Source organism: Phyllostomus discolor, chromosome 3 (genome assembly GCF_004126475.2).
Source record: "Phyllostomus discolor isolate MPI-MPIP mPhyDis1 chromosome 3, mPhyDis1.pri.v3, whole genome shotgun sequence".
NCBI classification, from domain to species: Eukaryota; Metazoa; Chordata; class Mammalia; order Chiroptera; family Phyllostomidae; genus Phyllostomus; species Phyllostomus discolor.
The window spans coordinates 183,166,916-183,192,247 of record NC_040905.2 but is presented as its reverse complement, the minus strand read 5'-3'; the positions used below and the strand labels follow the sequence as shown (position 1 = coordinate 183,192,247).

The window sequence follows — 25,332 nt, the reverse complement described above, 5'->3', positions numbered from 1 at the left end:
CCTAGTGGCATATTGTGAAATTGCTAGGTCACGTGGCAATTCTGTTCAACTTGTTGAGAAGTTGTAAAAACTTTAAAAGCTACCTCTCTGTTTTCCAAAGCTGCTGCACAATTTTATATTCCCACCAGCAGTGTATGGGAGTACCAATTTCTGCATATCCGTGCCAATACTTGTTACTCATCTTGTTTCTAACCATTCTGGTGGGTGTGAAGTGGTCTCATTGTACTTTTAGTTTACAGATCCTTCATGACTAATGCTGTTGGATATCTTTCTTGTGCTTATTGGAGAACTGTCCATTTTGATCCTTTGTCTTTTAATTGGGTTGTATTTTTATTATTGAGTTATAAGCATTGTTTATATATTCTAGACATAAGCCCCTTATCACATTTATGATTTGAAAATATTTGAAGAAAATAATGAAAAATAAACTATTAAAAAACATTCTGTGGGTGGTTATTAATTTTTTTTGACAGTGTCCTCTGAAGCACAAAATTTTTAAGTTTTTTTGTTTATTTGTCTGATGGAGACTGGAAGCAGTACTATTTAGTTATATTGCTAATTAACCTTCAGCTATTTGTATAGCATGTAAGAACAAAATTTTCAAGTTTTTAAAAAAGATTTTATTTATTTATTAATAGAGAGAGGGGAAGGGAGGGAAAAAAAAGAGAGGGAGAGAAACATCAATGTGTGGTTGCCTCTCACCTGGCCCCCACTGGGGTTCTGGCCTGCAACCCAGACATGTTCCCTGACTGGGAATCGAACTGGTGACCCTTTGGTTTACAGCCCGAGCTCAGTCCACTGAGCTACACCAGTCAGGGCCAAAATTTTTAAGTTTTGATGAAGTTCATTTTATCCAATTTTTTTGATGGCTAATGATGTTGAGCATTTTTTTGTGTGCTTCTTAGCCATTCATGTATCCTGTTGGTAAACTGTCTATTCATATTTTTCTGCCTGCCTTAAAATGGTTCAAATAAGTATTATTGATCTTTGAGAGTAGTAAGCCCATTATAAAGTATATGATTTACAAATATTTTTACCACTTTGTAGTTGAACTTTCTTGATGGTGTCTTGGTAGCATGAGAGGGTTTTGTTGTTGTTGTTTTGCTTTTAAAGATCTTATTTATTTTTAGAGAGAGGGGAAGGGAGGGATAAAGAGAGGGAGAGAAACATTGATGTGTGAGAGAAACATTCATAGGTTGCCTCTTGCAAGCCCCCAGCTGGGGACCTGCCTGCAGTCCATGCATGTTCTCTGACAGGGTTCGAACTGGAGACCTTACAGTTTATAGGCCTGCGCTCAATCCAGTGAGCCACACCAGCCAGGGCTATAGCATGAATTTTTAATTTTAATAAGGTCCAACCTGTCCATTTTGAATTGATTTTATGTGTGGCATTCGAATATCCAGCTCTCCTATCTGCATTTTCTGAAAGGACTGAGCACATAAAACGTGTGAGCAATGCAGGCTGCACAAACACAGGGCCGCGCTGCCAGCAGTCAGACTGCATGCGGTGAGCGTGTTGATGATGCTCTATGGTGAGCAGAGGAAGGATGGCCGTATTACGGAGCCTTGGTCTCCAGTCAGTTGTTTTGGGAGACGCTTGCTCCCCGCCGGATTTTTCAAGCGGCTGTCAGCGGTACTGCGACTCCCAGCATGCCTCGCGCGGGCCTGCCCTCCTCGGAGGGAGGGGAAACCCAACAGACGTGGGAGTGTGGCTGGGGAGGAAGGGCTGAGCCTCTGGCTCTGGTTTCGATATTGGTTTCTCAAGGCCTGCGAGCCGAACGGTGGACCACTGAGCTGTAAGAACTCCTTTATCAGACACGCTTCCCGCTTCCTGCCCGCCTCAGCCTTCCTCACTGGTCTGTCCGGACTCGTTTGTTTTTCGAGTTTCCCGCGGGCACTATCCCTTGAAGACGACCAACCACAGCCGAGTTTTGTCGGCCTGGCCAACCAGAGCCAGAGGCGAGGGGGAGAGAGCCAGGCCAGGCTGCGGGGAGAGGGTCGGGTTCTCCCGGCTCGAAGCGGAGGAAACGCGGTGAGGTGCGGAGGTGCACAGGCTCCTCCCAGCTCGTGTGGGTACTGTGGGGCAATGGGCTGACCCTTTTGCAGGCCTCTCCAGGTGTCCGGGCCCAGCCTCGGCCACCATGTCCCACCAGATCCCTCTGAGTTCCTCAGTGCCGCAAGTCAACTGCCTGGACCTGTGGAGGGCAGAGAATGACCGGCTAGTTCGACAGGCCAAGGTAAAGCTGTTGCTTGGACCCTGGCTTTTCAGCCCCAAAATACCAGAAAGAGGGTTTGCTATGGATTTACCCCAGCGAATGGGAGCGGAGAGTCTGAGCTTGACCTCCCCTTAAAGCCAGAAATGACTGGAGAAGGACATCCCTTGCCACTGCTGCAGGAGAGGAGGAAAGGACTTATTCTCAGTGACACTACACCCTATGTTTGACAGGTGGCTCAGGACTCGGATCTGTCTCTGAGGCGACAGCAGTTGGCTCAAGATTCGCTGGAAGGGTTCAGGGGACTCCTCCATAGTCTGCTGGGTAAGCAGGGTCTTCCTCAGGGTGGTCAGTACTGCCCTTCCCCCGCGCCCCCCAACATATACACCCTCCGCAGCCAGAGACTAGTTCCTCTTCTCTCCATTTCTGGGATTGAGGAAATTACTCAGGACAGGGGCACGGAGAGGACTGGAGTGGATCATCTTTGTACAAGATTATCTTCTTATTATATGCACACACACAGCAGCAGCAGCAGCAGCATTTGAAGAAGTGATTTCCAGAGTAGTTTAATCTGGAGAACTTTCTGCCCTTTCCATACTTTGTCCAAAGGGCACGTTCTTTTTGGAGACCATTTAGTTGAGATGGGGTGATCTGTGGTTTGGGGCCTTATTCAGGGAATTTTTCATGGGGGAGCAGCCTGTGAGACCAACATTTGTCACTCTAGGGCTCCCTGCAGCGGTTCTTGTTCTCCCCTTGGAATTGACTGTTATCTGCAACTTTACTACTTTGAGGGTGAGCCTGGCCCAGGGTTTCACTGAGGACCAGGCACAGGATATCCAACATGGCCTAGAGAGAGGTGAGGTCCAGAGATTCTCTCCCATACCCCTGCCAGCCTCAGTCCTTGCAAGGAGGATGGGAGGAACCACATAATCTGTCACCTCCACGAAGGGAGATGCCCTTCTCCAATCCTTCATGTGCTCCTCAGACTAGGAGCATCTTTGTGTTCCTGCATAAAAGGAAAGCCAGAGATGAGGCCCTGTCTCAGCTGTATGTGTGTGTGCTCTATAGTGCTGGAAACCCAGAAGCAGCTGGGGCCCAGGCTGGAAGGTGGACTCATGGAGCTGTGGAATTCCGTCCTTCACGTGTCCTCCCTTCCGCCGGAGCTGCTCCCTGCCCTTCATCACCTGGCTGGCCTGCAGGCTGCCCTCTGGCTAAGCACTGATCGTCTTGGGGACCTGACCTTGCTGCTGCAGACTCTGAACGGTAGCCAGGTAATTCAGGAAGTAACCTGGATCTAAGTAAGGATATTTTCCTTCCCCTCTCCCCTCCAAGCTGCAGTAGCATCATTATGTGCTGGAAAGGGTGCTTGATTGGTGGTCACTAGACCTGGGTTATCTCAAGGAATCTTAGGTGACCTTGCTATGGTTGGTCCCACATGGGAGGGATTCTCTTGGGTGTGTTTTTAAAATAGCTTAATAATCTTAGATAGGGTTAGGGCTTTCATGACCATGTTGAAGTCACTTCCCAGTCTCAGTCTTTTCATAAGTAACTCACACATGGTCCTTGCCCTTTGTCCTCATGGACTTATCCTGAGTGAGGAGGTACACTAGAATATATTATCATTCCCCCGGGTTTGTCTTCCTCCCTTTATCCTTTCCCCACAGCTACCAGTCTCTTAGAATTGAGGGAACAGGAGTCAGGAGGACCTTTGAATTCAAGGTCCAACCAGGGTAGACTGAGACAGGAGAAGAAAGAGTTATGGGCTTGGGTCCTCTGATGGTCCTTCTCTCCCCAGAGTGAGGCCTCTGGGGATCTGCTGCTCCTTCTAAAAACTTGGAACCCCCCCGCTAAGGCATCAGATGATCCACTGACCCTGCAGGATGCCCAGAGATTGAGGGATGTCCTTCTGACAGCATCTGCCTTTCGCCAAGGTCAGTTAGCAATCTAACTCATTCCTTCCCCACCACTCCCCATTTTAAGGGGCCTCTAGGCTCATGACTTTCCTGTCATGTCTTATTTAACTCATGCCCTGTGGCCTGTCTAAGCTCATACTCTGATTGCTGTCAGGCCTCCAGGAGCTGACCACAGGGAGTCTGCCCAGGGCACTGAGCAGCCTGTATGAAGCGGCCTCAGGTCTGTGCCCACGGCCTGTGTTGGTCCAGGTGTACACAGCACTGGGGACCTGTCTCCGAAAGATGGTAAAGACAATGCTAGGGTGGGTTAGGGAAACCATGGGTGTTATGGACAGCTTTTTTCTTTGTGAGGGTGCCTGAGGCTTATGTCCTCTCACCCCTCTAGGGCAGTCCACAGAGAGCTCTGCTATACTTGGTTGCAGCCCTGAAAGGGGAGTCGATCTGTGGTCCCCCACTTCTGGAGGCCTCAAGGCTATATCGGCAACTGGGGAACACAGCAGCAGAGCTGGAGAGTCTGGAACTTCTGGTTGAGGTAAGGAACTGTACCAACTGAAGATATGGGGATTGCTGAGGTGCTTGTGTGGACGAGACTAATGAAGTATAAGTAGAAGGAAGTATGGCTCCCAAAGATTATAGATATACTTTCTTCTTTTGTCCCTTTTAGGCCTTGAATGTCATTCCCAGCTCTGAAGTCCCCCATTTTCTTATTGAGGTAGAGTTGCTACTCCCACGACCTGACCCAGCCTCACCCCTTCACTGTGGTACACTGAGCCAGGTCAAATACCTGCTAGCAAGCCGATGTCTACAGATGGGAAGGTGAGGTTCTGTTGCTCACATGAGCTCTTCTTCCCACTTCTGCTACCTCCCTGGGGTGTGACTTTGTTTCTGTTCATGTGAGTCAGTGGGATAGATGAGTCGGTGGCAGGACATAGGTCTCCACTCCTCAACCTCCTGCCTTGCCACTGGACCTGAACTGAGAACTCTTTCCCCGGACACTAACCTGTATCTTTAAAACTCTGAAGTCTCCAAAACCCATTCTGTAAGGAGGGTATATTAATACTGAGTCAAGACTGGAGCTCCAAGACCCACTCCCCAAAGCTCTTGAGCATCCCTTACTTAGCTAAGAGCCCTTTGAGGACCCAGCAAGGGTCTAATGTAAGGCTCATGGGCTATGACTCCTCAGGGCAGAAGACGCTGTAGAGCATTACTTGGACCTGCTGGCCCTGTTGCTGGATGGCTCGGAGCCAAAGGTGGGTATATCTTCAAGGTTCTTGGCAGTTGGGGTAGGAAAGGGTTGGAGTCTCCTTTGGAGTAGATCAGGACTGCTGTTCTGTTTTATCTCCTGTCTGTCCAGAGTTGGGGGCAGACCAGGAAGTCTTCCCAGAGCAAGGAATCCAGGGCAGCAAGCAGTGGGTGGTCTCCATATGGTACCAGAGCCTGGTGAAGAGGTTGGGGGTGGAGGCTCATATTAGTTCAAGACACTGCATCTTTCTCCCACCCCAGTTCTCCCCACCCACCTGCCCCCCAGGGCCCTGTATGCCTGAGGTGTTCTTGGAGGCGGCAGCAGCACTGATCCAGGCAGGCCGAGCTCAGGATGCTTTGACAGTATGTGAGGAGCTGCTGAGCCGCACATCATCTCTGCTTCCCAAGATGCCCCAACCATGGAAAGATGCAAGAAAAGGGACCAAGGAGTCACCACAGTGCCCATCCTGGGTCTCTGCCACCTACCTGCTTCAGGGCCAAGCCTGGGTGCAACTAGGAGACCAAAAACAGGCAATTAGTGAATTTAGCCGGTGAGCCCTGGAAACCAACCAGGGCCCTTGGGGAAGTGTGGAGGGATAAATATTCATTGGTGAGCTCCAATCTTACCTGTGCACCCCAGAGTTTCTGAGCTTGACTCCTCTTCATTTCTGCTGTATGTCTCACTTTAGGTGCCTCGAGCTGCTCTTCCGGGCCACACCTAAGGACAAAGAACAAGGTGATCTAGACTCTCAATTTTCCTCTTTCCTACTAGAAGTGGTGATGGTAGATATCAGTTCCCTTTTCAAGTGTCCTAGCCCACTGGGAAATTTAAGAGAAAGGGACTCTGGACACAAGAAAGATAGAGGGGACTAGGGGTTTTAGTGACTATGTGACTGGGAACACACTTCTTGACTTTGGGGCTGGTCCCCAGGGCCTGCTTCCAACTGTGAGCAGGGGTATACGTCAGATGTGGAACTACAACAGCTTCGGGCAGCTGCCTTGATTAGTCGTGGACTAGAATGGGGGGCCAGTGGCCAGGATACCAAAGCGCTACAGGACTTCCTCCTCAGTGTGCAGGTGTACCCAGGTATGTATACTTGCATGATGTTGGCTATGCACAGGTGCACAAAGATGTCCATGGGGGAGGTACTAAGTGATGTTCCTATGTAGGAGGGGTGAAGGGGATTGTGCTGTATGTACCTAGGGACATACCTAAGTGTACAGACATACACGAGACATGTGCAAGTGTGTATGAAGGCCTCTCAGGAGTTCCCCAGTCTTCCCAATGTCCTCAAACACAAAGACAATGACTACATTGGGAATGTGTTGTGCAGAAACAGAATTAGCTGAGCCCCCCAATGTCCTCAAACACAAAGACAATGACTACATTGGGAATGTGTTGTACAAGAATAGAATTAGCTGAGCACTTTGTCCTGGGCAGGTAGTGCTTAGGGATAGAAATAGTCAGGAATGATCTACTCCTGGTTCAGTGTGTGACAGTAGGCAAGGCATTTCCCTGCTTTATGCCTCAGTTTCCCCTTTTATAAAATGATGTTAAAGACTGGGTCAAGTTCTAAGACTCTACTCTGGGGTGGGGCTACAGGTAATGGAGATGCTTCCTTTCATCTGCTTCAGACTCTGAAGAGGCTGGATCGGAGGGATGAGGCTACTGCTCTTTGGCAGAGGCTAGAAGCCCAAACTAAGCTACCACAGGAGAATGCTACATGGTGAGGCTGAGTCCTGCTGGGTTGGTTCTGACGGGCAGTGGGGTGTCCTGGAATCATGGGCCCATTGGGGAGGGTGGTGGTGAATGAAAGGGAGGGAAGGCTGCTCAACCCTCTGTCTGTCCTTCACTCTTAGGCCTTACCCTTCTTGCTTTCCAGGTCTCTCCCCTTGTACCTTGAAACCTGTTTGAGCTGGATTCGTCCTCCTGACCGTGAAGCCCTTCTTGAAGAGTTTGGTACATCTCTGCAGGAGCCTTGTGACCTGTAGCTGCCAAGTTTTGACGAGTCTGAGCTTGGGCCCCCAGTGGGCCATCTTTCTATGGGGAGGGCTTTCGAGAAGTTGGTGGTATGCCTGCAAAATTTTTTGGCCTAGTTACTGTCATCTGGTTCCAGAGGACCCCCCTTCCCCCCCACACAACCAACAAGGCATTGACTTTGCTCATGGCACCTTTTTTTCCTGTTTCCCCTTTTCTTGTATTGAGTAAAATCTCATATCTATCTCTTCTCTGCTTACTACATATACTTGAGTAGTAAGCAGACTACTCAAGGGAAGCTTACAGCTGTCTGATTTAGTTAAGTGCTGGCTGTCTAAGATGCCCTCTCCCTTCATCATCTACCTTATGACTTGAGGTTTAGGGTAGAAGAAAGGGCTACAGGAATCCTTACTCAGAAAGCAATAACTTTAGTCCTTCTTGTTGTCTAAAAGCAGAGCCCCAAAGCCCAGGATCCTGTATGAAGTGATAGAATGAGTGGAGGTGGATCTGGAAGGTGGTCTGGGCAGGTCTGTCTTGGCAAGGGCAGGTAGTTGATTCTTAGAGGGAGAGACAAGCAGATCTGAGTCTCTGACTTCCAAACTCCTCCTTAATCCTAAATTCTAGAAATAGGAGAATCAACTGCCTCAGTCAAATGTGTCTTTGGAAAACGATGAAGGGTGAATCCAGTTACTGTGCTACCAGAGTTGCCTATTGAATATAGTCAGGGCTAGCTGTATTTTGGGCCCAAGAATTTCAACTCGGCATGCAATTTCCTTGCTGCTTTGGGCTCTATTGAATGTTATGTGTTTTGTGGTAACCTTTTGACCCCTTTCTGGATTTGAGTGCCCCTCCCTCCTCAAACCATTAATATTAATGTTAAGTGGTAAGAGAAAGCATGGACCTCCAAGCTCCGAGGAAGTCAGATTAGGGTTACCGGAGGGTTGAACAACTAAAGGATACAGGCGGATTAAGAGCTGGGTTGCTGCCCTGACTGGTGTCGCTCAGTTGGTTGGGTGTCATCCCACGAAGTGAAAGGATGCTGGTTCAGTTCCCTGTTGGGACACATGCTTGGGTTGTGAGTTCAGTCCCCAGCTGGGGCACTACAGGAGGTGATTGATGTTTCTCACATCATTGTTTCCTTTTCTCCCTTCCCCTCTGTAAAGTTTAAAAAACAAAAACTGGTGCTAGTCAAAGGGTCCCAAAGTAGGAAGGGGGTAGCCTGAACCAGAGTTTTGAAGGTGTAAGGAGGGGGGTTAGGGTGAATCCTCAGGTTTTGGAAGAAGATAAGGGTGTTTGTTATCACTGCAACAGTACTAGACTAATACATGGGGTCAATCCATTGTGCCAGGTCTTTTTCCAGCACAAAAAACTCAAGAGCCAATGAACTGGAGCCAAGTGGGCGAGTCCGCCTCCAGGGATTAGACACTCCTCTCGCCAGTCGATCTGGCTTCACTCCTTTCTTTAATTGGTCGAGAATTCCAATCCATCGAGGAAGCGCAGCGTTGCGGCCAATTGACGTGGCGTTACCAGACATGTTGCACCCCTGAGGCGGGAGCCAGGCCAAAACGAATTTCCTGATTGGCTCTGGTCCGCGAGTTGCTGGGGAGAGGCGCTGAGAGGCGGGCGGAAGTCCCTAGGGCAGGCGCTGATTGGCTGAGGTTAGAGCACCTCTTCTTCCGATGATTCGGCTCTTCTCCGCTCGGTCTCAGTGAAGCGTCTGCAGCCGTCGTTTGAGTCGTCGCTGTTGCTGCCCACTCGCGGGTCAGGAATCAACGTCTCCTGCCCGCCCACCGCACGGGTGCCGCTGGGAGGAAGTGAGAGGGAGGCTGCCTGCGGGTTTGTCGCTGCTGCTCGCCACCCGCCCGGGGGAGCCGAGACCCAGTCCAGTCGGTCGCCTGCTACCCCCTGTAGCCGTTACTCGCGGGCCGCCACAGCCGCCGGCCGGGAGAGGCGCGCGCCATGGCCTCGGGAGCTGAGTGAGTGCGTGTGAATGTGTATGCGCGCGCGAGATCCCCGCTCGCTGTGGGTGCGCGCAGCCGGGGGCCCTTCGGTGCTGTGTAGGCCCGGCCCGGCCTGGCAGTGGGAGCGTCTAAGAGGTGGAAACCAGGAAAGGGAGACTTGGAAGGAGAGGAGAGGAAGGGGGCGAAGGAGGGGCTGTGGCTGGGCTCCGCTGGTCTACGCACCCGCGCGCCCCCTAGGCGGGGTTTGCGTTGGGCCCGGGTCGGGGCCTGGGCCAGATCGTGCTGTGTCATGCAGGCCCCGGCCGGCCTAATTGGCTCCCTTGGAACTGCCGTCCGGGCCTGGGGAGGACTGCTGGCCCACACTGCCGGCGCGAAGCCCTGGGGCCTCCGAGAAACCCCTTGCGATTCCGCCTACCACCCGCTGAAATCTTTTGGTTCCCGGAGAGCAGGCCCCAACGCCCTAACTGGGCCTGGTGGGCGTGGACTTTGGGCCACGTGAAGGCCTTCCGAGACCGGAGATGCGGGCGGAGGCCGGAACCTGGGAAGGCCCGGCGGCGAGCCCAGGGAAGCTCACCATGGCCCTTTTGGAGTCGGGTCCACTCGGTCCGCGGTTAGCATCCTGCGCCACCTGAGTGAGTAGTGAGGGAGTGAGTGAGCCCTGCTTTTCGCATCTGACCTTCCTACCTGAGGTCGGTTGTTACTCATGAGAAATCTTTAATCAGTTTTCCTTGATGTTATGAAATAGGCGAAGGGAGAAAGGCACTTTTTAAGTTTCTCTACTATTTTAGGTTTTTGCTGTATCGTTCGAATCTAAGTTCCTATGTTCTGGGCCTTCATGGATTTCAACCATCGTGGCGTGAAGGTTAGAGTTGCCCTAACTCGAACCCACACGGATTTTTTCCACCTAAAGTTGGCCGTGTTAAGAAATCCTGGGCGAGGCCTCTACCCCTAAGAAAAGCATCAGATAAAACCTGGCCACCTCTTGTCCACTGGGTTTATAACCAAGAACTTTAGATAATGGAAAAAGAAAAGACACAGTCAACCTCTGAAAACTCTTCTATGCAAATCACCTTCCTGATTGGTTTTTTGGTGTGTTCTTTTTTTTCAAGTTTCTGAATCGAGATGGAGTACCATATTTTGCTGTATAATGTGCACTTTTTTGCCCAATTTTTTGAGGGAAAAATAAGGATGTACATTATATATGAGTAGTACGTGAAATACCTTGTATCTGTTCTTGTGTTTTGTAATTATTTGTTAAATAAATTTTTTTAATGTACCATATGTTCAAAAGTAAATGCTAAAATTCCTTTATGATACAAAAACAAATATCTAAATGTAAATTAAAATCAAATTTTAAAAATTAAAAATTTTTTTTTCTGCAAGTTTGAGCACGCATTATACAAGGCAAAATATGGTATCACTCAGTTGCCTATTTAAAAGGACCACTTACTAATACTTAAAATATTCCTTTAGGTTATTCAGTTTTTTGTTTTCAAGAATAAAAATAAAAAATCCCAAACTCTTAAAATTGGGCATCAAGATGGTTTCTAACCTCTGTGTCATCCTGATGACTCTTACCTGAACTCCCTCCAAGTTCCTTATAGCCCATTGGGGTTCTGGAAAGGGTCTGATGCACATAAAAGACAATGTGAGGTATCCCCAAAGAGCTTCCAGGACTGCTGTTGGGTCATGGTGAGGCTGAATTCTCTTTTTTAGGGGTTCCTTTGATCTCATTAGATGGATGTGGCATTAAAGGTCTTTGTCTTAAGGGAGGAGCATACCACTCATTCCCAGTGCTAGGGTCAGGAATGGTAGGCAGATTGGAAGTTTTCTTCGACTGCAGCTTTGAGGTTGAAATACAAACTATGATGGTTAGAGGCATCAGCCATTTTATTTTTCCCCATCCCTAATCCTACAGGTCAAGCCAGGAACATGGGCACCCTTTGGGTGGTATTTTGAGGTGTGAGGGAGAGGGAGAATTCATGGGTTTCAGTTGCCTTTAGCTTTAGCTGTCACATTTACCATGATTGCCTTGGGAAAGTTTGTCTACTCAGAAGCATTATGCCCAAAGTGCCATACTTCTGGATTGGGGGAGCAAGTTTAAGCCTAGGAAACTCCATTCTTGGAAACTAGTTTAAAGGTGATGATTAAAGATACAACCTATGTGAGTGTCAGCAGAAAGTGTACAGTTTTATTAGATGAATGGGATTTGGATTTCTTTTTGGTGTGTCAGGACCAAAAGATATAAAATCCCGTAATATCATAGTAGGTACTCTAGAGCATAGGCATCTCTTTTTCTTGCAAGTTGTGAAGATATTTCCTAATAGGAATACTATTTTATCTTGTTTTGTTAACTTATGTAGCCCTGGATCCCATTACAGTACGTAGTGTGTGTGTGTGTGTGTGTGTACACACACGTATGCACATACATGTATGCATGCACAAATATTGTTGTTGTTAATTTGTTGAATGAAGAAATAATTCATGAAGATCTTTTTTTATTCTTTGCTTTCTCCATTGTCTGGCCTCTCTAGGTTAATGCACATGTTTTCCTGAGCCTTACTAAAAGGAGGTAGTTCTTCAAAGGGAGAGCCTACTGGGTTTAGTTAGTGGAGGGCTGGAGATAAGCTAGGTAAGAAATTAGTGTCAGGTAAATCTTAACTTCTAGGAAATAATTGAAACTGGACAGTTCAAACCGAGTTTAGACTCAGGCAATCTTAATTTGGGTGAGAAGGACTTTGAACCAGTCCATGCAGTTATGTGGCTTTATACAAATCACCTTTTGAGCTTAAACCTCTTTCTGAAGGTTCTAGATCTATTAGTTTTGTTTGGTTTTTGTTTTTGTTTCCCACCCACCCCCCGCACCCCACCCCCCACTCCCAAATATGATGGTCTTTGTATTTGGCATTCCTGTGATATATAGAAAGTTCTGGCATCAGGGTTAGCCAGTAAGAGAGAGTAGAGCTAATTTTGCTTCATTGTCCCCAGCCTTGCTTGATGGGACTTGGGGCCTCCCTGAGCCCTACAATAAGGTGTCCTGCCAACTTTGGCAAGAAGTTTAGCAGAGGAAGGGCTTGTGCTTTGTTCTACAGTAATTAATTATGGTGACTATTAATACCATGTTCCAGGCATTGTGTTGAACACTTTGCATTCATTATCTTACACAGGACAGTAATCCTGAGGTAAGTACTACTATGTCCCCATTTTGCAGATTAGAAAACATCAACTTCCAGAGAGGTTAAATAACTTGTCCAAGATCGCAGTTAAGTAATGGCAGGATTGGGATTCAGACCCAGCAGATCTGATGGCAGAGCACTTTCTCTTAATCACTGTTCTGTCTTAAGACCAATTTCATTTTTTTAATTGTACTTAGTCCTTAGTCTCCACTTCCATTTAATCTTTTTAGGCCATAGTTTTCTGACCTTTGAACTTTATAGTTAGGATAGTAGTGCTCAAAATACCAAGAGCTACTGGAATGGGAATTGTAATGTGTGGTAGGTGTTACTCATGACTTTGGCTGAATTTCCTTCGTCTGAACTCTCTGACTTAGGGCAGCTTCATCTATTTACTAATTCTTTCCTAAGTGTGAGTTTTAGAAATTGGAGTTCCTGGAATTGGAGTATACATTGGGACTTGACTTCACTTTTTCTTTCTAGTTCAAAAGGTGATGACTTATCAACAGCCATTCTTAAACAGAAGAATCGTCCCAATCGGTTAATTGTCGATGAAGCCATCAATGAGGACAACAGTGTGGTGTCCTTGTCCCAGGTAAGTTAGGTCCACAGTCTAATCTTTCCTTATTGCACTTAACCTGAGGGCTTTTCCCAGGTTTCTTTTCTCATTTTTCTTGCAGTGACCACAGATAGATGGGGTTTACTGGGAATCCCAACCTCCGGGGCTGCTGCTTACCCCCTGGCCCAGTGACCCAAAGGCCTTAACCTTCTTTCCTCAGCCCAAGATGGATGAGCTCCAGTTGTTCCGAGGTGATACAGTGTTGCTGAAAGGAAAGAAGAGGCGGGAAGCTGTGTGCATTGTGCTTTCTGATGACACATGTTCTGATGAGAAGATTCGAATGAATAGAGTTGTTCGGAATAACCTTCGCGTACGCCTAGGGGATGTCATCAGGTGTGTGTGTGGTTCTTGGCCCCTCAGGGATGGGAGGCCAGAGACAACCTGCTTTATAGGCAAGACCCTGTGAAGGCCTTGGCAGCTGCAGATATCAGAAGCCTCCTAAACATGGGGAGACTTATGTATCAGAGTTGTCTTTAGGTGTTGGTTCTGCCTCCCTGGGACTTTAAAATCTGCTTCTTCGTGGCCTTTGGGACAAATTGGCATTTCTGTGACTTTATTGATACCTTTTTTCTTTTCCCCCCTTACAAGAGGTATACCTTAATTGCACCCTAGACTCTGGTTTAGGATGCCATTTGAGGGTGTGTATCTGCCAAATAACCTCACTGCTGTGTTGGATTAATGACTTGTGTTGGGGCTGGAATGAGGTGGGAGTGTGGGTAAGGAAGGTGGGTTCCTAGCAGGTCTTTTTAAAGATCTAAAATAATCTAGCAGAGAGTTGCAGTTTGAGCCAGACCCAGGATAGTTGCCAGTCTGAGCGATTTTGGATTTAACTTGAATCAAGAGGCTTTCCCATCTTGGAGTCATCTCTGGCTATTGCTACCCAACCACCTGGCACCTGGCCAGGAATATCTTAGGCTTCTGATTCTTCTTTATAGATCGTAGGTTTTGTATAGCCTTCCAGGAGGTGCTTAGTTGCTTTTCTCAAGGTGCTCTGACCATCTGGCTGAGGTTATTATTTTTTTTTTATTTCTATTTCTCAGACCCTCACATTTAACAGACAAAGACCTCTCTTTGTAATATTGGGTCACCAATATTAGCCAGAATGGGTCATCCTTGGATATCTCTCACTGAAGACCCTTATCTAGTCTTCTTTGTAAGGGTTCCAGATGTGTGAATCTTCCTTTTGGTTCACTGATTGGGAGTGGGCAGCCCCAGAAGCTTCTTCTAATGGCTTCTACTACCCTTACCCGAATGCGACCTATCTTAGTTCTCTTAGTTCTGCTTGGCTGTTCCTTTATCCTTGCTCCCACTCTATCCTCCTGCCTCTCTTCACCTAAAGCCATCCCTGCCTTTTCTCTTTTGCTTGCCATCAGCTCTCTGTGCCAGGCCCTTTCGGACACCCAGTGCTTGGGGCTGCAGTGTGGTTGGTAATGTGGCATCTGCTTGTCATTCTCAGCATCCAACCGTGCCCTGATGTGAAGTATGGCAAACGTATCCACGTGCTACCTATCGATGACACGGTGGAAGGCATCACTGGCAATCTTTTCGAGGTATACCTTAAGCCGTACTTCTTGGAAGCTTATCGACCCATCCGGAAAGGTGAGAGATAATTCTAAGGACTGGCCTTAGGGTGTTTGTTTATAGGGATACTTGGGGGTGAACTTTGAAACATCTGTCTCATGTATGTATATACATGTCTGTTCTCTCCTTCCCCTTGATCCCTCCCACACCCTCATTATTCCATTCCCATTCCCTGCTCTGGGACAATAAGCTGTCTTTTCTTAAATCCCTGAAGGAGGAGGTGGGCCGTTTTGGCTGTGTCACAGTCCAAAGTGTATTTAATATTCAGCACAGCTCTATCATTAGTGGTTGTTGTAAAAGCAGGGTTGCCTGTACCTCAGAAGTCAAAACCTATGGACTTCTGGCACATCAGGTTGTTCACTGTTCTCTTGAGAGCCAGAGGAACCTTTTACAGGTTAGCTTTCTGCTCTTGACTGATGCTTAACTGGGTTCTGGGGGTGAGAAGGGAAAAGGGCAATATCTAGTGAATTTATATTGTAGACCCCAGGTTCTGATGAATGATTACTCTTGTAGTTGACACCTTTGACAGCCCTTCTGCTGATTGCTCTCACAGGAGACATTTTCCTTGTCCGGGGTGGAATGCGTGCTGTGGAGTTCAAAGTAGTGGAGACAGATCCCAGCCCTTACTGCATTGTTGCTCCAGACACAGTGATCCACTGTGAAGGGGAACCTATCAAACGAGAGGTGAGTTCTCTCTCGGATCTCAATACTTGACTGCGTGGTTACTTAATGGTACAGTCATGTGGGAGCTGTCAAGATGGTGTGCTCTTTGGAACTAAGCTTCTTTTAAATATCTGATACCAGTAATTTTTAAAATCTAGATCGAACTAAAAGGATCTAAGTGGTTGGACTGACTTTTGAAGAGGTGATGTTGATGATGAGGCTGGAATGCCCATTTACCAGAATTTCCAGCTTCAGGTCTTAGGGGATCCCTTCCCAGTAAGACTAAGGACAGTGTGAGAGGAAAAGCTATGCTAGCCATCTGGCCTTGGGACTTTGAATTGTTCTTTGAGGCATGGTTCCCTTGAAGGAGAGACTCCTAGTACAGCAGATTTTTCCACATCACATTGTGGAAGGACTTGAAGAAACTCGTCTTTTGCTAATACTAGTGTTCCTGCCTTCTCCTTTCCTTTGTCTTCTCCATATTCAGGATGAGGAAGAGTCCTTGAATGAAGTAGGCTATGATGACATTGGTGGCTGCAGGAAACAGCTAGCTCAGATAAAGGAGATGGTGGAGCTGCCCCTGAGACATCCTGCCCTATTTAAGGCAATTGGTGTGAAGGTGAGCACCTTTGGGTTCTGTGGAATATAGTCTAAGGTGGTGATTAACAACTACTTTGTGTCTGATCCTGGGACCTGTTTTCATATATGTTTCATTATTTTTTGAGTTTATAGAGGGCTCCAAATTTATTAAAGCTACTAATGGTCTGGAACAGAGTGGGGCATTGAAGTTCTCTGTTGCATTTATATGTAGTTTATTAATAACCCTTGAAAAATTTAAAACCATTCCTATGGACTCTACAAAAACAAATCTCATCATAGTTTGCCAACCTGTCTAGAAGAGTGCTGCCCAATAGAAGCAAAAATTAAGGAAATTTGCAGAGTGTTAAGGGTCCTGAGTCTAAAACATTTGAAAACTGCTGGTCTAGAATGTAACTTCCCAACCTTTTTCATGTCATGGGCTATGGTGAAGATTAAATTATTGCCCTCCCCCTCGTATGCACCATATAAATAACTATCTTCTGTGTGGGCACATCCCATGTGCTACCTGTGGAAGGCCACAGAAAAGACAGCTTAAAGAGGAAAGCTTGTGGTTGGTGGTAAGGAAAAGCATTCTAATATGATAAATCCTGAAGAGCTGTGATTATTAAAATGAAGGACTCTCTGGCAACACTCTTAAAATGACTAAGCTGGTCCTTGGCCCTTGGTCTATCTAAAGCCAAGCTTTTGGCCTAATGGCCTCTTGCTTTTCCCTAATGCCGGGATCTTCAGATTCACACTAGTTTCTTAGGGTGGTTTCTCTGCCCTCAGTCTCCTATGTAAATTATAGTCATAAATGTCAGCCTTCTGGGCAGTATTTTCTCTGCTGAAAAGAGTAGTGAGTGTGGCCTGAAGTAAATTTCCTAACAGCTACAGCTAAGAGCTCATTCTTACTAGTGTCAGTGTTGGGCTGTGATTCTCACCCTTTCTAGATAGAGCCCTCCTCAAGCCGTTTTAAGGTGTATGGTATTGGGAGAAGGTGTGAATCTGAACCTAATCATTCACTCTGTACTGGTCCTCAGCCTCCTCGAGGAATCCTGCTCTATGGACCTCCTGGGACTGGGAAGACCCTGATTGCTCGAGCTGTGGCAAATGAGACTGGAGCCTTCTTCTTTTTGATCAATGGTAGGAAACTTAGCTCACCTTGTATTTGGCTGGACCCAGTTCTGAACTGAGTGTGACCCAGTCTCATCTAGGTAAATCATGGACACATCATTTGCAGGCATGCCTTGTGTACAGCATCTTTTTTTTCCCCTGGGGTGCATTATAGATATATAAGTAACAAGGGGAAGAGACTCTACTCGTGTGTCCCTGATCTGTGCTCTTTGAGAAAGATTATAAACAGACTGAAAACATTTAGGGGTAGTAAGTTAGGATGGAAAAACCAAAAAATCTATGTTTATTTATTGTAGAGGGTTTGGGGGATGGTCAACTGGCTGTTTAAGAATGATTTTTAGCCCTGAGTGGTGTGGTTCAGTGGATTGAGTGCCGGCCCTTGAATCAAAGGGTTGCACATCCTTGGGTTGCAGGCCAGGTCCCCAGTAGGGGGCGTGTGACAGGCAACCACACTTTCTCTTCCTCTCTTTCTCCCTTTCCCTCTCTAAAAATAAATATTTTAAAAAAGAAACTATATAGACTTTAGAGAATGATATGTAGCTGTTAGCGATCCAGCTCGTATGCTGCTTCTCTCGCTCTGGCCAGAGGTCCCAGAGCCTCTTTTGTCGTCCTTACACTTTTTGCTCAACTGTGAGATAAACACTGAGTCCCTTGGCTTCTTTCTAGCCTGGTCTGGTGGCTCTCTTGGGATAGTGGCTAATAGGGTTTGTGAAAAGGTATCCAGAGGTTACCTTGCTTCTCACCTAGGACCTGTCTCTGAGCTGGGCAAACAACATACCTGATTTCTTTTAGGAATGAGGAAGATGTAGTTTTGTCATTGCCTCTGTTCTGTATCCTTTCAGGTCCCGAGATCATGAGCAAGTTGGCTGGCGAGTCCGAGAGCAACCTTCGTAAAGCCTTTGAGGAGGCTGAGAAGAATGCTCCTGCTATCATCTTCATTGATGAGCTGGATGCCATTGCTCCCAAAAGAGAGAAAGTAGGACCTCAACCCAAGGGATTAGTGGGGGGTTGAAAGGTCCTGACTTCACTTCTGACCAGATGTCCTGTCCTGACAGACCCACGGGGAGGTGGAACGGCGTATTGTATCACAGTTGTTGACCCTTATGGATGGCTTAAAGCAGAGAGCACATGTGATTGTCATGGCAGCAACCAACAGACCCAACAGCATTGACCCAGCCCTACGGCGATTTGGTAAGGACTCCACCCTTCTTTACACCCTGTCCTTATTCATAGGGAGATTGTAACTCTGCTGGGCTTAATATCTTTCATCCCACACCTGTCCTTTATCTAAACCATCTAATCCTGTGCATTTCTTGAAGTTTTTTGTAATGATAGGGCCCCAGGGGTCCCTTCCCTTGTCCCTAGGGGTCAGGTCTTGTCTAGAGTGACGAGCCCCTGAGGCTGAGAGGTTTCCCAGGACATAGAACTTCAAGCACTAACATCAAAACAGTCCTGGGCAGACTGTGATGGTTGGTCACCGTAGGCCTATCCCGTCTTCCCTCTGGACCAGAAATGAACCCTGTCTGTGTTCACACACTGTTTCACAGGTCGCTTTGACAGGGAGGTAGATATTGGAATCCCTGATGCTACAGGACGCTTGGAAATTCTTCAGATCCATACCAAGAACATGAAGCTGGCAGATGATGTGGACCTGGAACAGGTGGAGTAGTAGTGATGAAGGCTGGTCAGGGGTTTTAGAATATCTATTTCCAGGCAGTTGAAGGGAACTGGCTAGGAATATAAACTTAAGATGGGAGGAGACTGATTTTGATTCCTGGGTGGGGGAAAAGAAATGATTTGAGATTGAAGCCAGGAAACTGGAGTTGGCATGTTTCTTGGTTGACACTATATTAGAGTAAACCCAGAATTTTAGAAGGAGCTTTATTTCCAGGCTCCCAGTCCAGGCTTGAATACATAAAATCTAGCCAGTGAAAGAACTGTTAGTATGTATTTAGTCAAGTGGGAGGACCCAGAGATAGGAGTCAGGGAAAGGGGCCAGGATTCTGTTGTCTTTGACCTCTTACGGCAGCTAGGTCTTAGAGACAGGATAGTAAGTAGGTCTTCTCTCTTCAGGTAGCCAATGAGACTCATGGGCATGTGGGCGCTGACTTAGCAGCCTTGTGCTCAGAGGCCGCCCTGCAAGCCATACGCAAGAAGATGGACCTTATTGACCTAGAGGATGAAACCATTGATGCTGAGGTCATGAACTCCCTGGCAGTTACTATGGATGACTTCCGGGTAAGGACTGTGCTCCCGTTTAAGGTCCATACACACGCACTTTGATGCCATCCCTGGCCAGTCTCATCCCAAGTTTTTCTTCCCTTTTCAGTGGGCCCTGAGCCAGAGCAACCCATCAGCACTGCGGGAAACTGTGGTGGAGGTGCCACAGGTAACCTGGGAGGACATTGGGGGCCTAGAAGATGTCAAGCGTGAGCTTCAGGAACTGGTCCAGGTAGGGTAGCTTGGTTCAGGGTGAGTCACTGCTTCAGTACTTCATAACTGAGCTGGTTAGTCTTGGGGCGTTGGCACATTCTTTGTAGGAATTGTGAGAGAATAATTCAGGGTCCTGCTATCCTCGTGTTTGAGGTACCAAAGGAGCCTAGATCTTAACACTGTGGGGTTGGGGGGCGGATAGGCTTCTGTTTGGTTAGGTTTCTTTAAACTGTATGGGGTATCCCTGAACCCTCTTTCTTTTACTTCAAGTATCCTGTGGAGCACCCAGACAAATTCCTCAAGTTTGGCATGACACCCTCCAAGGGAGTACTGTTCTATGGACCTCCTGGCTGTGGGAAAACCTTGCTGGCTAAAGCTATTGCTAATGAATGCCAGGCCAACTTCATCTCCATCAAGGGTCCTGAGCTGCTCACCATGTGGTTTGGGGAGTCTGAGGCCAATGTCAGAGAAATCTTTGACAAGGTGAGTTACAAACATCTGGGCTGTCTATTCACTTGCTTGGAGTCAAGGTAGAGATAGAAGCTGTTTCTTTGGGAGAGTTTAAAACATCTCATTCTGGAAACTCAGCTGGGGTAGTGAATGTCACTTGATTTTCCTTCTCAGGTAAATTGGGCCTGAGAGACCCAAATTGTACTAATGCTTGAGTCCATCTGTCCCTCTCACAGGCCCGCCAAGCTGCCCCCTGTGTACTGTTCTTTGATGAGCTGGATTCCATTGCCAAGGCCCGAGGTGGTAACATTGGAGATGGTGGTGGGGCTGCTGACCGAGTTATCAATCAGATCCTGACAGAAATGGATGGCATGTCCACAAAAAAGAATGTGTTTATTATTGGCGCTACCAACCGGCCTGATATCATTGATCCTGCCATTCTGAGACCTGGCCGCCTTGATCAACTCATCTACATCCCACTTCCTGATGAGAAGTCCCGTGTTGCCATCCTCAAGGCCAACCTGCGCAAGTCCCCAGTTGCCAAGGCAGGTGCAAGGTCACGGGCTGTGGGGATTTCTGTGAGTTCTCAGACCAGTGTAGAGTGCTGTTCAGTCCCCAGACAAGATTTCCTTGGGGATTAGGGTTGTAAAGGGAAGCTGGAAGGTTTCAGGACAGTCCTTAAGGACAATCCTTGAGGACAATTGTGTTAGAACAGTCTAGAATGGGGAATAAAACAGTGGTGAAAGATGGGACAAATTGGAATTGGAAGTACTTGAGTGGCTTGGAGATTGTGTTTGTGTATCATGGGAGGAGAGGCTAAATGCTAAGATAATCTAACTTTTAGGATGTAGATTTGGAGTTCCTGGCTAAGATGACTAATGGCTTCTCTGGAGCTGACCTGACTGAGATTTGCCAACGAGCCTGTAAGCTGGCCATTCGTGAATCTATTGAGAGTGAGATTAGGCGAGACCGTGAGAGGCAGACCAACCCATCAGCCATGGTGAGTTTGCATCCTTTCCTCAGATGTGCAAGTTGTTGGGAACAAGGGGACAGTTTCCACCATGCCCTAGAAGAGTATAAGGTTTTGAGAAAATCATTTGACCAAGGTATTTAGCGGGGCATCAAAGAGAAAGAAGCAACTGAGGTTACCACCTTCGGTCTGGAATTACAAAGGCTGAGAAGAGATGGGCAGGCTGTATGCTCAGTATGAAATAAGCTCCATAAGGGAAATCAAAATATGATCGTGTGGATAAACAAATAGAACACAGTTTAGAACCTGTGGAACAGGTTCAAATGTTGTAAACCTAATTCAAATGTTGTAAACACTAGAGTCATTGATATTTTCATTTTAAAATTTAGGTTTACTGAAGCATAATTTATACAATAAAAATTCATCCTTTTTAGGTACACTGTTTATAAGTTCTATAACTACTACTACTACAGTAGAGATAGAAATTTCTGTCATCCCAAAGTTCTCTTGGGCCACTTTAGTCAATTTCTTTTTTTTACCACCCTAAACTCCTGAAAGCCCTGATGTGATTTCTTTCCCTACAGTTTTGCGTTTTCCAGAATGCACTGACAGGTTTTTAAGCAGGTCAGTGACTTAGGTTGTATAGGAGAGAGGGAGACCAATTGCGTACTGTAATAATGAGGATCGGAAAGGGCCAGGGAAGAAATCCAGACTGGGCTTAACTATCCCTGGTGGTTTGTGTTTCCCAATCCTACAGGAGGTGGAAGAGGATGATCCAGTGCCCGAAATCCGCCGAGATCACTTTGAGGAAGCCATGCGCTTTGCTCGCCGTTCTGTCAGTGACAATGACATTCGAAAATATGAAATGTTTGCTCAGACCCTTCAGCAGAGTCGGGGCTTTGGCAGTTTCAGGTAACTATGATACAGTGGGGAATGCTTAAATTGTCTTGGGAAACTATACAGCCAAGGCAGTGGGAATCCTAAGGAGGCTAGTGGGGTAGTTGTGAAAATCCTATATAGGCTCCGTCCTAACCCTTATTTTATGTTTCTTGTGCACACAGATTCCCTTCAGGAAATCAGGGTGGAGCTGGCCCCAGTCAGGGCAGTGGAGGCGGCACAGGTGGCAGTGTATACACAGAAGACAATGATGATGACCTGTATGGCTAAGTGGTGATGGCCAGTGTGCTGCGAGCTGGCCTGGCTGGACCTTGTTCCCTGAGGGTGGGGGCGCTTGCCCAGGAGGGACCAGGGGTGCGCCCACGGCCTTCTCCATTTCTCAGCCTGAACAGTTCAGCTACAGTCAGACTCTGGACAGGGGGTTTCTGTTGAAAAAAAACAAAACAAAACAAAACAAAAGCGATAAAATAAAGGTTTTCATTTGGGAGATGGAGCGTGAATTACCAACAGGGAATTGGACCTTGGGCCTATGTTGTTTCTGTTGTAGTTGGGGGCAGTGCAGGGGTCCTGTGTGGGTGTGAACCAAGGCACTACCAACGCTCCCACAGTAAAGAAAGCATCTGCACTTCACTCAATGATTCTCAAGCCCTCCCTTCTTCCCCTACCCAACCTGGCCAGGAGGGTAAAGGGCCACAGTTGCTGGGTGTTTATATAGAGAGTAGGTTGATTTTATTTTACATGCTTTTGAGTTATTGTTGGAAAACTAATCATAAGGAGTTTCTAAACCAAAAATGACATGTTGTAAAAGAACAATAAATGTTGGATCAAAATGGAGCCAGAGTCCTGGCCCCTGTGCCTGTTTCTTTTTCTGGGAAGGGCCTTGGACTACCCATTACGGCCAGAGCATTCTTCAGATGTGAAATCCTGTAAGATTGCTCTCCTCCCCTCTTGATTAACATTGGTATGATACCGCTGCCAAGCTCCATGTCTGCAGTATCACTGATAGAACTGTGGTAGGTAGGGGATAGCCTGGTGGAGTTCTGGATGTGGACATGTGGCATCCTCCACCTACCTTTGATGTGGATGGTAAGGCTAGGACTGCAGTCTCCTTTTCCTGATCAAGGACTAGACCATGCCCTCCAAATATCTTAACAGTTGGAGAAAGATAGGATCTGTTTGCAGGTGGATGTCCTTTTGGTGCATCAAAAAAAGTCCAAACATTCATGTTCTAGTTGAACATCACTTAAAATTGTGTCCACTTTTCCGTAATTTGTATTACAAACAAATTGCTTATTCTAGTATTGGGAGTTTTGGGGGGGGGGTTTCCCTAAGTTAAACATCCCCCTCCTTGCTCTCAGTTTTTCAGATGACTACTTGTGTGGTTTTGTCCAGCTATAGACTATCCTCTGCTGTTTATTCATAAAATATATCTTATTGATTATGCTATTATCAGTTGTCCCAGTTTTTCCCTCTTTGCCCCTCTCTACCTGGTAACCCCCTTCCCTCCAACAGTCCCCCCCCTCTTAGTTCATGTCCATTGGTCATGCATATAAGTTCTTTGACTTCTTCATTTCCTATACTATTAACACCTACCTGTATATTTTGTACCTACTAATTATTTATGTTTTGTAATCCCTGTACCTTTTTCCCCATTCTCCTTCCCCCTTCCCACTGTTAACCCTCCAAATGATCTCCATATCTATGATTCTGTTCCTGTTCTGTTTGCTTGGTTTTTTAGATTGCAGTTGTTGATAGTTGTGAATTTGTTGCCATTTTAATGTTCAGTTTTGATCTTTTTCTAAAATAAGTCCCTTTAGCATTTCAAGTAATGGCTTGGTGATGATGTATTCTTTTAGCTTTACTTTGTCAGGGAAGCACTTTAATTTGCCCTTCCATTTTAAATTTTAGCTTTGCTGGATAGACTAATCTAGGTTGTAAGTCCTTGCTTTCATGACTTTGAATACTTCTTGTCAGTCCCTTCTTGCCTGCAGAGTTTCTTTTGAGAAATATGGGAACTCACTTGTAGGTAACTCTCCTTTTCTCTTGCTGCTTTTAAGATTCTCGAAATGCTAAGGGTTATCATTAACCTTTAGCATTTGAATTATGATATGTCCTAGTGTGGTCCTCTTTGGGTTCAACTTGTTTGGGACTCTATGCTTCCTGACTTATATGTCTGTTTCCTTCGCCAAATTAGGTGAATTTACTTTCATTATTTCTTTCTCTTTTTTTTAAAATATATTTTATTGATTATGCTATTACAGTTGTCCCATTTTCCCCCCTTCACTCCCCTCCACCCTGTATACCCTCTCCCACCCATATCCCCCCCTTTAGTCATATCCATGTGTCATAAGTTCTTCAATTTCTACATTTCCCATACTGTTCTTACCCTCTCAACCTACAATCTATGCTACTTATTCTCTGTACCTTTTCCCCCCTCTCCTCCTCCCACTCCCCTGTTGCTAACCCTCCATGTGATCTCCATTTCTGTGGTTCTGTTCCTGTTCTAGTTGTTTCTTTTGGTTTTGCTTTAGGTGTGATTGTTAATAATTGTGAGTTTGCTCTCCTTTTACTATACATGTTTTTTCCTTATCTTTTTCTTAGATGAGTCCCTTTAATACTTCACAAAATAAGGGCTTGGTGATGATGAACTCCTTTAACTTGACCATATCTGAGAAGCACTTGATCTGCCCTTCCATTCTAAATGAATGCTTTGCTGGATAGAGTAATCTGGGATATAGGTCCTTGTCTTTCATGACTTGGAATACTTCTTTCCAGCCCCTTCTTGCCTGTAAGGTCTCTTTTGAGCAATCAGCTGACAGTCTGATGGGAACTCCTTCGTAGGTGACTGTCCCCTTATCTCTTGCTGCTTCTAGGATTCTCTCCTTCATTTTTACCTTGGCTAATGATGTGCCTTGATGTGTTTCTTCTTGAATCCAACTTCTTTGGGGCTCTCTGAGCTTCCTGGATTTCCTGGAAGTCTATTTCCTTTGCCAGAATGGGGAAGTTCTCCTTTATCATTTGTTCAAATATGTGTTCAATCTGTTGCTTTTCCTCTTCCCCTTCTGGTACCCCTATAATTTGGATGTTGGAACGTTTAAAGATGTCCTGGAGGTTCCTAAGTGTCTTGGGGATTTTTTTGAATTCTTATTTCTCCATTCTTTCCTGTGTGGTTGTTTTTTTCTTCCTTCTGGTCCACTCCATTGACTTGAGTCCCAGTTTCCTTCCCATCACTATTGGTTCTCCGTGCATCTTCCTTCATCTCTTTCATGGTAACCTGCATTTTTTCATCTAATTTGCACCCAAAATCAACCAATTCTGTGAGCTTCCTGATCACCAGTGTTTTGAACTGTGCATCTGATAGATTGGCTATCTCTTGGTTGCTCAAAAGGATGAGTCCTGGGGCATTGATCTGTTCTTCTCTTTGAGACATGTGTGTCTCTCTCTTTTGTGTGTGTGTGTGTGTGTGTGTGTGTGTGGTCCCTGTTACGGTAAGGGGCAGAGCCTTAGGTGTTCACCGGGGCTGGGCA

At 46.5% G+C, this 25,332-nt stretch overlaps 2 protein-coding genes across 8 annotated transcripts; both read left to right on the top strand.

Annotated features, from left to right (window-relative positions):
- The first annotated feature begins 1,691 nt into the window (after window positions 1–1,691).
- On the top strand, window positions 1,692–7,595 carry FANCG (FA complementation group G). Of its 6 annotated transcripts, none has more exons than XM_036021875.1 (15): window positions 1,694–1,958; window positions 2,106–2,236; window positions 2,446–2,536; window positions 2,937–3,068; window positions 3,281–3,483; window positions 4,008–4,143; window positions 4,280–4,410; window positions 4,511–4,657; window positions 4,790–4,941; window positions 5,309–5,375; window positions 5,629–5,918; window positions 6,057–6,103; window positions 6,299–6,454; window positions 6,971–7,094; window positions 7,251–7,595. In XM_036021875.1, exons 2-15 carry the CDS (start codon window positions 2,141–2,143, stop codon window positions 7,357–7,359), a joined length of 1,881 nt encoding a protein of 626 aa, XP_035877768.1. In that variant the 5' UTR covers window positions 1,694–1,958; window positions 2,106–2,140; the 3' UTR covers window positions 7,360–7,595. The 6 variants fall into 6 exon arrangements, 5 of the variants coding, with proteins under 5 accessions (XP_035877768.1, XP_035877767.1, XP_035877766.1 ...); XM_036021874.1 differs by having other exon boundaries at window positions 1,694–1,964; XM_036021873.1 differs by having other exon boundaries at window positions 1,694–1,965; window positions 2,109–2,236.
- Window positions 7,596–8,943: 1,348 nt separating this feature from the next.
- LOC114511303 (valosin containing protein) lies at window positions 8,944–22,642 on the top strand. 2 transcript variants are annotated; one of them, XM_028529996.2, is made up of 17 exons: window positions 8,944–9,321; window positions 12,963–13,074; window positions 13,259–13,431; window positions 14,555–14,697; window positions 15,233–15,363; window positions 15,830–15,961; window positions 16,962–17,064; window positions 17,898–18,031; window positions 18,111–18,246; window positions 18,603–18,715; window positions 19,129–19,293; window positions 19,385–19,507; window positions 19,759–19,971; window positions 20,175–20,483; window positions 20,783–20,938; window positions 21,666–21,820; window positions 21,970–22,642. In XM_028529996.2, exons 1-17 carry the CDS (start codon window positions 9,305–9,307, stop codon window positions 22,073–22,075), a joined length of 2,421 nt encoding a protein of 806 aa, XP_028385797.1. In that variant the 5' UTR covers window positions 8,944–9,304; the 3' UTR covers window positions 22,076–22,642. The 2 variants fall into 2 exon arrangements, with proteins under 2 accessions (XP_028385797.1, XP_028385814.1); XM_028530013.2 differs by having other exon boundaries at window positions 9,012–9,321; window positions 13,160–13,431.
- Window positions 22,643–25,332: the final 2,690 nt, after the last annotated feature.

Bases quoted from the DNA above. Each gene is read 5' to 3' on its own strand.
- LOC114511303 (XM_028529996.2), top strand. The intron at 18,032-18,110 runs GTAGGACCTCAA...CTGTCCTGACAG, and splicing joins TTGCTCCCAAAAGAGAGAAA to ACCCACGGGGAGGTGGAACG. The intron at 18,716-19,128 runs GTGGAGTAGTAG...TTCTCTCTTCAG, and splicing joins ATGATGTGGACCTGGAACAG to GTAGCCAATGAGACTCATGG.
- FANCG (XM_036021875.1), top strand. From the start codon at position 2,141: ATGTCCCACCAGATCCCTCTGAGTTCCTCAGTGCCGCAAGTCAACTGC. The intron at 3,069-3,280 runs GTGAGGTCCAGA...TGTGCTCTATAG, and splicing joins CCAACATGGCCTAGAGAGAG to TGCTGGAAACCCAGAAGCAG. The intron at 3,484-4,007 runs GTAATTCAGGAA...TTCTCTCCCCAG, and splicing joins AGACTCTGAACGGTAGCCAG to AGTGAGGCCTCTGGGGATCT.